This window comes from Mycteria americana, chromosome 5, assembly GCF_035582795.1.
Source record: "Mycteria americana isolate JAX WOST 10 ecotype Jacksonville Zoo and Gardens chromosome 5, USCA_MyAme_1.0, whole genome shotgun sequence".
Taxonomy (NCBI): domain Eukaryota; kingdom Metazoa; phylum Chordata; class Aves; order Ciconiiformes; family Ciconiidae; genus Mycteria; species Mycteria americana.
Window position 1 is genome coordinate 50036764 of NC_134369.1, and position 12491 is coordinate 50049254.

Sequence of the window (12491 nt, forward strand, 5' to 3'; positions counted from 1 at the left end):
CACAAATCTGTGTGCACATGTTTGTCACAGTGAATCACAACTTCTCTGGTCATTTTGTGAAAGTGTAAGTAAAAACAACTAATGCTGCTGCCCCCTCCTCCCCCACTCCCCCCCCCCCCCCCCCCCCCCAAAAAAAAAAAAAAAAAAGGGCAAAGAACCTTCCCAGCCCCTCCCTGCCTTGGGATGCTGTTGGCATTCCTGAGGGATTTTGCCTGGTATAGAACAGACACAAAAATTCATCTTGCCACTGAACACAGCTGAGATGGCAGCTGAGCATTTTAATTATAAAGAAAAAAGCAGATAAAACCTTTTTATTGTTACTGAGGGTCTTCTCTAAAAAGCATTAGTGTATCACTGTAGAATTATTTATCATTGTAATTGTAATGAGGAAGAGCCTTTTATATTCTCATCAATCTGGCAATGTCCTTTCTGGTCATCTCTTCTGCCGTTCTGTAGACTTGAATGTTTGACCTCTTCTGTAATGTTGGATAAGATATGCAATAATGAAGATAGCCTGGTTTCATGAAGGTCATTTAAATCATAAATGGATCAGATAATGGCAGCCTGCACCAAGGGTAAAAGCACACTTTTTGATCCACCTGTGAGGAACTTGTGAGGGGATTAACCCTCTTTCTTCTTTGCCTTTCATAGGAGGGAAATTCTGTGTGCTGTTAACTACTGCAGGTGGATAACAGCTGGTGTTTTCAGAGCTATTGTTTTAATTGCATCCCTCTGACCAGTTGTTTGTTCTAAATGAACGAGTTCTTGGGGGCCAGATGGAAAGCAACTTGGCATTTTCAGAAGGCATGAACTACTTTTTGATTCTTTATACTTCGGCATGTCTATTCTTGGCAGTTTTATATAGTCTATTTGGGCCAAGCTATTAATTAGCAGCAGTGCACCTTTGATATAGAGATAATGATTGGGACATCCTGGGCAGATTGGATGGAGTTCTTCCATGTTTGAAAGCATATACTAGTTGTTTTTTATGAACAATATGCACACAAGTTTTGAGTAGGTGTCAATGGATTCATGAGAGCATGAGGAAGAGTCGCTGCAGCTGAATCAAGTAATATTTGCTCAAGAAGCCTGAACTATAGCTTGACTAGTGTCCAGAATATGGGGATGCCCAAGAGAGATATTTTTGCTTCTGATTAAGTAGTGTTTGCCACTGCAAAGCACCAAAGGAATATGTACTAGTCTGCCTCATTTGAGTTTGAAAATGAGGGGTAGTGATCAATTCTGTGTGATATACAGTTCCTTAGAGGACATCAGGAAGGGGGATGAAATGACCAAGAAGGCCAGAGACACCAGTTAAGCTGTCATGCTCTGGCAGCTTAACTATTAAGTTATTGCTACAGTAGAACCTTTCTTACTGTTTTTCCTGTTATGTTGTCTTTTACTCTTCTCACTCATAAAAATAAATTGCAAAAATTACCTAATGCCCAACTGCCATCTCATCAGAAGTAGTATAAATAGAGTGTTTCCAAGGATCCAGCTTGTAATATTGCTGCAAGAGTTCCTGTCTTTCCATCTTTGATTGTAAAAAAACAAACAAACAAAACAAACCCCCCCCCCAAACCCCCTGTCACACGAAGGGAAGATATAAGTCTTTGACTATTTTTCTCCGTCCTGCTAAGGTTAGCTTTGCTTCCTCCTACATCTGGATTATCCTAGTTGAAGGGTGATGTAGGTGCAGATAGCTTGAAAGGAGGAAAAAACAAACACCTACAAAACAACAAAAACCCCACCAACTTTGATCTAAACACTTGGTTCTGTGTGTTTAGTTTTAAGACCACAGAAATGCCTTACTGGGTAGGAGATGGTACTTAGGGAGAGTATTATCCTTCTGCTACATGTGGCCCATTTCCTTTATATTCTCCCCAGCATCTGCAGTTGTTGGATTAGGAATCTTCAAGTTGTCTTTTAAAAATTGATCAGACGTAAATGTCTATATAGTAACAGCACATAGTAATCATGCTAAATGAAATGAATTTTAGCTTCTAGATGCGGGAGTCCCTCTATACACAGTTCCTGGAACCACTTGGAATTCAGTGGGAGCTTACACAGGGAGCAGCAATTCAACTGACAGTGTGCAAATGAAAAATGGAGGCACAATTTTGCTGCTTTTCAGGTCAACCCACCTGCTGCATAAATGTCTTGAAAGCATTTGAAAAGAAAACAGTTTAAATAGAGTAAAATAATGTTTAACACTTTTTAAACTCAAATTTTAAAAACTGATTTTAAAAACTTATCTGAATGCTCTTGAGCATGCTCGTGTATTGAATTTTTGTATGTAGTGCTATTTGGGTAACCCTAGCAAAAGAAGCCAATGCCCACTGTTGCATACAAAATGGAGGTTTGTGAGTGAACAAAAATATTAAAAACTCCTAATTTTTTTTTTTCTACTGATAAGGAACTAAATTAGCTGATCAAGACATGGACGTAGATAACATGAAATAATTTGCATCCATGGTGCTTAATTTTCAAATTCATTAGCCCAAACTATTAACCAGTTACTTCTAAATAGCAATCTCAATTGTAGACAACCTTATTCATTTGGAAAAAGAAGTTGGAAAGCTGAAAATTTCTACTCATTTATTTGTGAATTCATTAAGCTACATTTTCTGAGAATCTAGTCAGCTAACTTCTATTGGTGTCACGGTTTTGTTTTGAAAGTGTTACAGTGGGCATCAAGATAGCAATGACAAGCCAAACCAGCCCGTTTTGGCTGACCCCTATATTGTCTGGCTAGGGTTGAAAAGCAGGAACTAGAAGGTCAGCAACTTTGAGTTACTCAACCATGTTGAACACAGAGCAGCTGCATAGAAAGTGTTGTGTTGTCAGGTAAGCAAAGTCAGCACACCTGACTGTTTCTCTTGGCTGAGCCCTCCATAGCTCTAGACCTGTGGAAAAGGATTTTTAAAAAGTATTTGCTTCCCCTTCCTCCCTGCCCGTGCTTTCAGGTGGGATTATAAAAACACACAGGTCCAGATGAACTCCTTTATCTTCCTGTCTGGGAAGTGGCTGTGTGGAATTATAGTAACTGATGCAGTGGATTTTGATGTAGGCAATAATTTTGCTGGCCATCCAGAGACATCATTTTGTGATATGTGCTCTGGGATAAAATGTACTCACTCACTGATGTAAATCTAGCATAACTTTATTGGGCTCTATTTAATAGAGTTTTGCTTGTCTGGCTCCAAAGAACTTAAGCTTTCTGGCCATGATCTAGCTGCCGTGTACAGCTGGATTTACATTTGTGGTACAGTGTGAGTTTGACACATGGGTGAGGAACTGCAGAGGTTACGGGTTTCTCCTGTTAAGGAGAAATTCTCTGTAACTGCAATATATGACTCCCTGTCCTTTTAATCCCAGAATGACTCTTATTTTTTCAGGTCAATGTAGAAAAACATTTTTTCCTCTTGCTCTATGTTAAAATTGGCTAGCAATGGGCTTATTTGAAAGGGTATTAAACTAATTTTTTATTAATGTGAACTGCATGATCCTTTAAGGAGAAGAACAGAATATTAATTTTGCTTTGTTCTCCTTCCATAGGATTCCACTACTACACATGTTATCCTAGCTGAATGAGACACCACCTTCTTTGCCCATGTTCCCCCTCAGTAAGAATCCGTTACAGTAATGTTGCTAATTAGGCAGTGTGCATACTGTGGCCTATGTAAAGTCCCTGGATGTTTTTCCTATCCCTTCCATCAATTCTGTCTCACTATGGAATATGCTACTCTTACTTGTTAGTCCACACCATGACACAGATCAAAGTGGGTGCATCCCCTTGTGCAGAGTTTCGCTTGAAGACATGTACAACATGTTCTTCTGTGCTACATAACCAGTCTCTTGAAAACTGGTCAAAATAAATGCTGTTTGTGGCCTATCCGAATAAAAAGATTGATTTGCTTGTGTTGAACAAACACAGAGAAATAATCTGCATATCTGATGTTAGTTTTACCAGTGCAGTACACTGAGCTGTAGCAGTGCCTCTCATTGTCCCTGTCCTGTCTCTTTCAATATGTTCAATGTGTCTTGCTTTTTCTTTCTTGGGTTCCCTTTTTGCTAGTTTGGGCAATAGGCCCAGACCTGATGTGCAACAAGTTCTGCTGTCCTCATTCTGCATTTCTCTGATATACTTGTGTCAAAAAACACGCTAGTACTGTACTGAAATGAGCATAGATGCTTTTAATTTAGCACACAACATTGCTCGATTTCACTTACCATTTGACATGGGTGAGGTGTTCCAGTCCTGTAACCTGGAAAATTAATGTTTTAAGTAATTGCCTGTCAACTGTGACGGGTGAGCAGCAAAACTGGACAAATATGGGTAGCACTAATGCTGTTTTCCCAGGAGCATTGTTAGCAAGGGCAACTGTGGTTTTACCTTTTGGAGAAGAAAGGGCTCCTCTTTCCCTTTTGACCTGTAATTCAGGGGGTGAAGTAAGCACCTTATAGCCAGGCTGCTTTGCCAAAGAACCTTAAAGCAATCAGCCAGGTTGGTGAGTGGTTGTCTTTCTGTGGTTTTAATTAAAAAAAAAAAAAAAAAAAAAGAAAAAAAAAAAAAAAAAAAAGAAAAAAAATTTGGGGGGTGAGGTTTGAGGTTTCGTGGGTGTTTTGTTTGTGTGGTGGGTTTTGTGTTTGTTTGGGGTTTTTTTTGTGGGTGGGGGGTTTTTTTGTTTGTTTTGGTTTTGAGACTGAAAGACTGAAACCAGCCTGGTGTTTGATACCTAAGTGTTGCTAGACTGGTGTGATTAACTTTGAAAGAATCCCAAGCACCTTGGGGCTGTTGCAAATCCAGATTCTTAGGAGAGCAAAATTCTGGTGTAATGGCTCCACTCTAGAAACATTTCTATCACCAGCTTGTTTTTCTAATACTGCAGTGCCCTGTACAATGTGACGTTTGGAAATGAATACCATAGCACAAGAGAGATTTCTATCCTGTTGTAAATGCATGTGACCTCTGGGCTCTGTGGAGGAAGACACTTCACCGAGTGCAAGAGTTTGTGACCCTGGCTTCCCTCTGAGCTGGGAAGGTGTAGGTGTGAGGGTTGATTACAGGTCATAATACACCTACACAATCTACTAGTCTGTATCACACCGGGTTGATTTTGGTGACTTTTCCCATTGAGCAAATACTAAACTAATTGGCGGTCTGGCTTTAACTGTTGTACCTATCACCATCCCCAGGCAAGGGACCTGAAACTCTTTATGCTGGGCAGAAACTCAATGACAACGAGTGGCACACTGTCCGGGTAGTTCGGCGAGGAAAGAGCCTCAAGCTGATGGTGGATGACGATGTTGCTGAGGGTAAGTGTGACGCATGAGTATTTTTTGTCATTATCTTTGTGTATCTGTTCACAGTCTTTGCTGTTACACCCATTCTCCCTGTTCTTGTGTGTATCTTCCCCTCCCCCCCCCCCCCCCCATATTGAAAACTAATGTTCCGTTCCGAGAGACTAACTGTTCTTAGCCCAGCACCAGAAACTTCTGAGACAACTATGGCAATACAAAATGTGGGATTAGGGGATAGGTGAGCTTGCACGTACCTAAGAATGCAGAGGTGCTAAGCAGCAGTCTCTTGTGCCAGGCTCTGTTTGGGGTATACTGTGAATATACTCATTCCTGAGCTGCAAATGTGGCGGTTTTCAATGCTGTGGAATCAAAACCAAGGCTTTCTAAATCTCTCCTCTGCACAAACTTTTCCCCGATGGTAAACCCGCATTTGATAGATGTGTTAGAGAATAGCTCATGGCTCAGAGCCATCCAGAAGAAAAAACAAATAGAGCAATTTGTTCCCAACTTCATTTTAGAGGTTAGGGAGGACCCTAACTCACCAGAGTATATCATATCATAACACACAGAGTGTGTCAGTCCTTCCCTTCCCCCCCCCCCCCCCCCCCCCGCCATGCATTCCCTGACAGCTTTTTTGAGCTCCTGCTTCTTTCTGTAGACAAATGTAGTTGAAGGGCAGAAGAAAAGATCAATCACTCAGGAAAGCTGGTGTCTCCCAAGTTATGAGATTTGCATTGAAATGATCAAGGTACTTTAGATTGATCTTTTTTTCATTACAAAATTTTAGAGGTGATGCTTTTCTGGTCCATTTCCTCACAGCTGCAAGAGCCAGAAACTTATTTTTCTTTTTTTAAAGGTCTAAAATTCTTACAGCTGTATGTAACTGTAGGAACTGGGTTTTGGAGGAAAACACCAGGAGTCTGAAGGCTGATAATAGAATCACAAAGAATGGTAACCCTGGATGCAACACTGATATGGATATGTTCATTTAGCTGTGACCCATGCTGTTTCGCCAAATGCTGACGTCCTCTCTTCCGAGTAGCTTCTACTCAGAAGGCGACTAGAAGGAACGGCTGCCATAGGCAGTGCCAGAATACTATATCGTATCTCTGCAAAAAGTTCTTTCTACTGTGTGAATGCAATTAATTTTAAGTAATGTGGTAATTAGATTATTTGGAAAGCCATGAGTCAGGATTTTGAAATAAGCCCAAAGAAGTGGGTTTGCAGGAAAATGACTTGATATATATTTTCCCTCTGAAGTAAATATATGCTGTACTATATAGGCTGAGAATTTGCAAGAGAGAATCAGAAGCATATAAAAGAATAATCTTTCCCTCCTTGTTGGAATTGGCGGAGGCTTAGTCAAAATTAGTTTGTAGGAAAATGAAATTTTATTTAAGAGGGAACTTTCTGAATTAATGAAACATGCTGGTAAACATGTCATCCTGTTTACTTCTGCATTTAAGGAGAACAATACTTCTGGATCTGCTTTTTTAGCAAGCACCATGAGGTGGCACTCTCTGCATTACCAACTCAATCTCCAAAAAGCCATCTGTTTTTTTTGAAGTCTCTTCTTCATGAAACTGAGTTTATAAATGATAATGATACAATCCTATACTAAAATAGGATGTGCATATGTACATGTATATGAATTACATAATAAGATGCATTACAGATAAAAATAGCTGTTAAAAGAATGCTATCATGGCAAAGTCAAAAGTCAGAAAAGCCAGAGTTAAGATTTTCTGTGCAATCTGCATCCCACTTCCTTGGGCAGATGATACAGCCTTCAATGATGTGGTCACATAGATTTTTCCACAGGATTCTTGCTGTCTTTCGGCATAGATCAGAAGTCTAAATTGGGCCCCTAGTAAAAATAAACAACCTATTTGATTGCCGCATTCTTTCTTACTGCTTGTTTGGAACAATGCATGCCAACTAAATTTTGCTCTAAATATAGAGCTGTTGTTCTCTTTTTGTGTGTGTGTGTTGTGTGCTACTCATCAATATGTTTATATAGAACTAAGAAGCTGTAACTGGATTTATTCCCATGTCTATGTTATATGAATCAAGTAGGTGTCTTTTTCCCATTTTACAGGTTTGGAAACAAAGCACCAGATTAAAGTTGGATGTATTTGGTACCAATTTGGCATGATTTTTCAGTCATTTGCATGCACAAATAATTCAGCATGTCTGTAAATTGGATCCTGTAAATTAACTCAACCCTGCTCCTTGGAGAATTAGGTCTAGACAATTAATGACCACCTGTGAAAAATTTGTAACGAAGTGACTGACTTGGCTTCCTGCAGGACATATAAGGGAGAGACAGAATCCAGTTCCTCCGGACAATATTGTGCTGCTTCATCACAAAACCCTCCTCCCACATTCCTCCACCCCCCCCCCCCCCCACCCACCCCCCCCCCGACCTCAGAACATCAGTGATAAATGAGACACAAATATAGCAGTCATATTCCTCCCTACAACATCTTACTAGCACCCAAATACCGCAGTGGAGGTTGGGGTTTTTTTCTGTCTGCTACCACTTGAACTACAGAGCTGCTGATTGCTGTAGTAGTTACAATACTCTCTACAGAGCACAGTGGAGGACTTAGAGGAGAACTCTGCAGGTGAGGCTGACAGCTAATGAGATCAGAAAACACTGGGTTTCACTCCATGATTTCTTAAGAAAAGGCATCTCTGTCCTGATTCTGGTCTTGTACTGTCATGTCCTTTTCAGCTTTTCACTGAACTACTCCTAACTTTCTGCACTACCACTGCTATTTCTCTTAAGCCAGTCCCAGTTTTCTCATTTTTCACCCCTTCTAAAATTCCGGGTTTACCTCTTCCAACCTCTCTCACTCCATTTCTAATGGGTTCCCTGTTCCAGTATACTCCAGATTTCACAGCCCTGGCTTTTCTTTTCTACTCTGGCAACAACTTCTTCTTTGCATTTATCTAAGAGTAGAAGAGCTAAGGAGAGGAGTTTTCTTGCTCTTGGTCCTTGACATCTCTACACTTTATTTTTCTAATCTTTTGAAGTAAAGAGGCAGGAGTTTTTTTAAAAGTGTTTTTTAAAAATGATTTTTAAAAGATTTTTTTTTTAAATTTAAAAACAGTTTTAATTTTTATTTTTAAGAAATAAAATCTAAATTTTTAAATTTTATTATTTTATTTTTTAAAATTACAATTCTTCTGGTTTGGAAAAATCAGAAATTTTCATTTGCTAACACTAAAACTGAAACAGCCCCTAACAATCACAGTAGTGGAAGTGAGATGGTTTGTCTGAACAAACTTTCCCATATACAGTTTCAGTTCCTGTGAACTGGCATTTTTCAAACTAAAATATTATTATTTTTGGTAAAGAACTATTTCAGGATTTAAAAACATTTGCAATGGTACTGACACTTGAATTTCTGCAGAGTCAGAAATATGTGACTCTCTTCAGCTGCTTCTAAGTTTGTCCAGCTGTATCTGCTTGGGTTGAAGCTTTCCATGTCAATGGTCTTTGTATAATTGTCTTTAAATTTAGATCCACTGCTAAAATTGGGAATAAGTGAAAAAATAGTTTTGTGTAATATTTTCTTTTCGTATTTGGAATAGATACTTGAAAGCGCTTTTTCTAATAACAACTGTGCTTGTTTGCTGTCTTTGCAAAAACTTGATCACATTTGGACAAAGTATAAACTGAAAAATTGCACTTTGTACATGGTCATGAGAGGTGAGTTAGGAATATTTCAGTGTTTCAAGAGGACCTAAGCAAGAAAGAGACCATCAGTTCATTTAATCTGATTCTTTATACACCACAAGCCAGGATGTATCATCCAAGTGTCTTATAAACGTTTTCAGCTTTCATTCTGTCCCCAACAGAAAAAAATATGTTGTGAATAGTAGGAAAAGTCTTGAAGGGCCTATCAATATATCTTTTTTTTTTTTTTTTTTTTTTGTCTTTTAACACCTGGGAACTGTTTAGCTGAGAAATACTAGGAGATTTAAGGAGATAGCACAGAATATTAGAAAGCTTGTAAGTCCCAGTTAATATGACCTGAGGGAATTAAGAGAGGAGTTTGTCCTGGACTCAGCTATGGTGATCGGTGTGTCTGCCAGGTATAATCCCAATGACTCAGAAATACCTCTTGCAGTGACTAGTCAAGACTTGTGTATATATGCTAACTGACCAGCAGATGCAATCAAGCAGGATATTATTGCTAAATTTTGTCTGTCTATAGTACGCTGGAAACATTTATTCAGGTCTTTATCCAGGTGTCAATTTTTCACAAAACTAGTATGAATTTAAATATTTTTGACCCTTCTTTTCTTTTAAACCTGATTGAATTTGACCAGCATGTTAAAATGTTATTGGAGGCAGAGAGACCAACAGGTAGTGTGGCTGTTTCCTTTGGAAAATCTTCTAAAACGAAGGACTTTACCTGTGCAGTAATTATATTAGTAACATACTAGAAGGTTAAGTAGAGAAACATGCAAAAGTAGGGAAAAGTGGTCAGTTCATCACACATAGTCTCTGCCACTCCTTGCTTCTCAGGGGGAGGACTCCTCACACTCTTCCCCTGCTCCAGCATGGGGTCCCTCCCATGGGAGACAGTCCTCAATGAAATTCTCCAACATGAGTCCTTCCCATGGGCTGCAGTTCTTCATGAACTGCTCCAGCATGGGTCCCTTCCACGGGGTGCAGTCCTTCAGGAACAGACTGCTCCAGCGTGGGTCCCTCACAGGGTCACCAGTCCTGCCAGCAAACCTGCTCCAGCGTGGGCTCCTCTCTCCACAGGGCCACAGGTCCTGCCAGGAGCCTGCTTCAGCATGGGCTTCCCACAGAGTCACAGCCTCCTTCGGGCACATCCGTGGGGTCCTCCATGGGCTGCAGGTGGATATCTGCTCCACCGTTAACGTCCATGGGCTGCAGGGGGACAGCCTGCCTCACCATGGTCTTCACCACGGGCTGCAGGGGAATCTCTGCTCTGGTGCCTGGAGCACCTCCTCCCCCTCCTTCTTTACTGCCCTTGGTGTCTGCAGAGTTGTTGCTCTTGCCTATTCTCACTCCTCTCTCCAGCTGCAGTTACTGTTGCGCAGGTTTTTTTTCCCCCCTTCTTAAATATGTTATCCCAGAGGTGCTACCACTGTTGCTGATGGGCTTGGCCTTGGCCAGCGGTGGGTCTGTCTTGGAGCTGGCTGGCATTGGCTCTATCAGACATAGGGGAAGCTTCTAGCAGCTTCTCACAGAAGCTGCCCATATAGCCCACCCCACCCCCCGCTACCAAGACCTTGCCATGCAAACACAATATAGAATCTTGCAAACACAATATAGAATCTTGCAAACACAATATAGAATCTTGCAAACACAATATAGAATCTTGCAAACACAATATAGAATCTTGCAAACACAATCTAGAAGTGCTGAGCCTCAAAACCAGTGAGTACTCTGAAGTAGTTACATATTCCACTAAATTGGATGCCAAATATTTCTTTTTTGAGATCTAAAACTGTTTATGTGTTGATGTCTCTGTTCCTCAGCTTTGTGTATGTAAAATTGAAAGTAATATCCCTTAATCTTGGAGGAGTGGTAGAAGATGAAGTGAATATTTGAGGATAATTTGCACACTGTGCTGCTGAAGTTGTGGGTTGACTGTGGCTGGCTGCCAGACACCCACCCAGCTGCTCTCTCACTCCCTCTCCTCAATAGGACAGGGGAGACAATAGGATAAGGCTCGTGCTTCAAGATAAAGATAGGGAAATCGCTTACCAATTACTGTCATGGACAAAACAGACTTGACTTGGGGAAAATTAATTTAAGTTATTGCCAATTAAAAGTAGAGTTGGTTGGTGAGAAACAAAGACAAAAAGTAAAACACCCTGCCCCACCTCCTCCTTTTCTCAGGTTTGCTCCTTCATTCCTGACTCTTCTACCTCCCCCCTGCCCAGTGGTGCAGGGGGATGGGGAATGGTGGCTGTGGTCAGTCTGTAACAGTTCCTCTCTGCCGCTCCTTCCTCCTCACATTTTTCCCCTGCTCCAGTGTGGGCCCTTCCCACGGGCAGCAGTCCTTCATGAAGTGCTGCAGTGTGGGTCCTCTCCGCAGGCTGTCAGGAAAACCTGCTCCACTGTGGGCTCTCCGTGGGCCACAGTTCCTTCAGGAAATATCCACCTGCTCTGGCATGGGGGTCTTCCACAGGCTGCAGTGTGAGTGTCTGCTACACTGTGGTCTTCTCCATGGGCTGCTGGAGAATTACCATTCTGGTAGCTGAGGCGCTTCTTCCCCCTCCTCCTTTTCTGACCTTGGTGTTTGCAGGGTTTTTCATTTTGTTTTTGTTTTTTTCCTTTGTTCCTCACTCACAGGCAGCGTTTTGCCCTTTCTTAAATATGCTTTCCCAGACGTGCCACCATCTTGGCTGCTGGGCTCAGCTGTGCCCTGCCGTGGGTCTGTTGCGGAGCCAGCTGGAACCGGCTGTGTCCAGCACGGGGCAGCCCCAGCCTCTCCTCACAGGGACCACCCTCCAGACGCCCCACAGCCAGCACCTCGCCACGTAAACTCAATACAACGCTGCAGAAAATTTCATGAGAGAAAAAATAACAACATATTTGTAGCAGAGTTTGAATAATGGTTGTACGCTGAATGATGAGAAAACAATTAAATGCTGAGTAATTAATGAATTTAATATTATGCCTGTTGTATACTGAATGGCACAAGGCCTGTGTAGAAAGGATAGTCACTTGTGTGACCAAATAGTTAAAACTATCTTAATGAAGAACTGTAGAGGACTAAAATAAGGTTGTTTGTAATGGTTTTTATTCTGATGTTGCCCAACTTGTCTTTGTACTCAAACTAGTCTTTTAGCATACTGTTGTATTTCATCTGTCTGTGTGGGTTCTGTGTCTGTACTGATGCCTAGCACACTTACTGAAACATTTAAATATGCTTCAAGAGTAGTCTGACATATTTGGTATACTGAATAGCTTGAATATTTTAATTGAGAGGTTAAAATCCATCATAATGTGACAAATAGCCCAAGTGGTAAGTTGATGATTTAAATATATGGAGGGCTTTTTGCCTGTTGCATTCTTGTGTGTTTCCCTACTGCCGTGCTCTTAAAACAAGAGAAATAACATAAGGCACCAGGAGAGAACAACAGAATAAACATTAGCAGGTTTATGACTGTTCTCACTTCTCATTCTACTC

General features: G+C 41.0%; 1 protein-coding gene across 10 annotated transcripts in view; it reads left to right on the forward strand.

Annotated features, from left to right (window-relative positions):
* The window catches only part of NRXN3 (neurexin 3), a 983905-nt gene that overhangs the window by 397227 nt on the left and 574187 nt on the right, over positions 1-12491 (forward strand). For all 10 annotated transcript variants that reach the window (XM_075503346.1, XM_075503345.1, XM_075503342.1 and 7 more), the window contains one exon: positions 5200-5319. In XM_075503346.1, coding sequence (XP_075359461.1) covers positions 5200-5319 — 120 coding nt within the window. The remainder of the gene's footprint in view (positions 1-5199; positions 5320-12491) is intronic.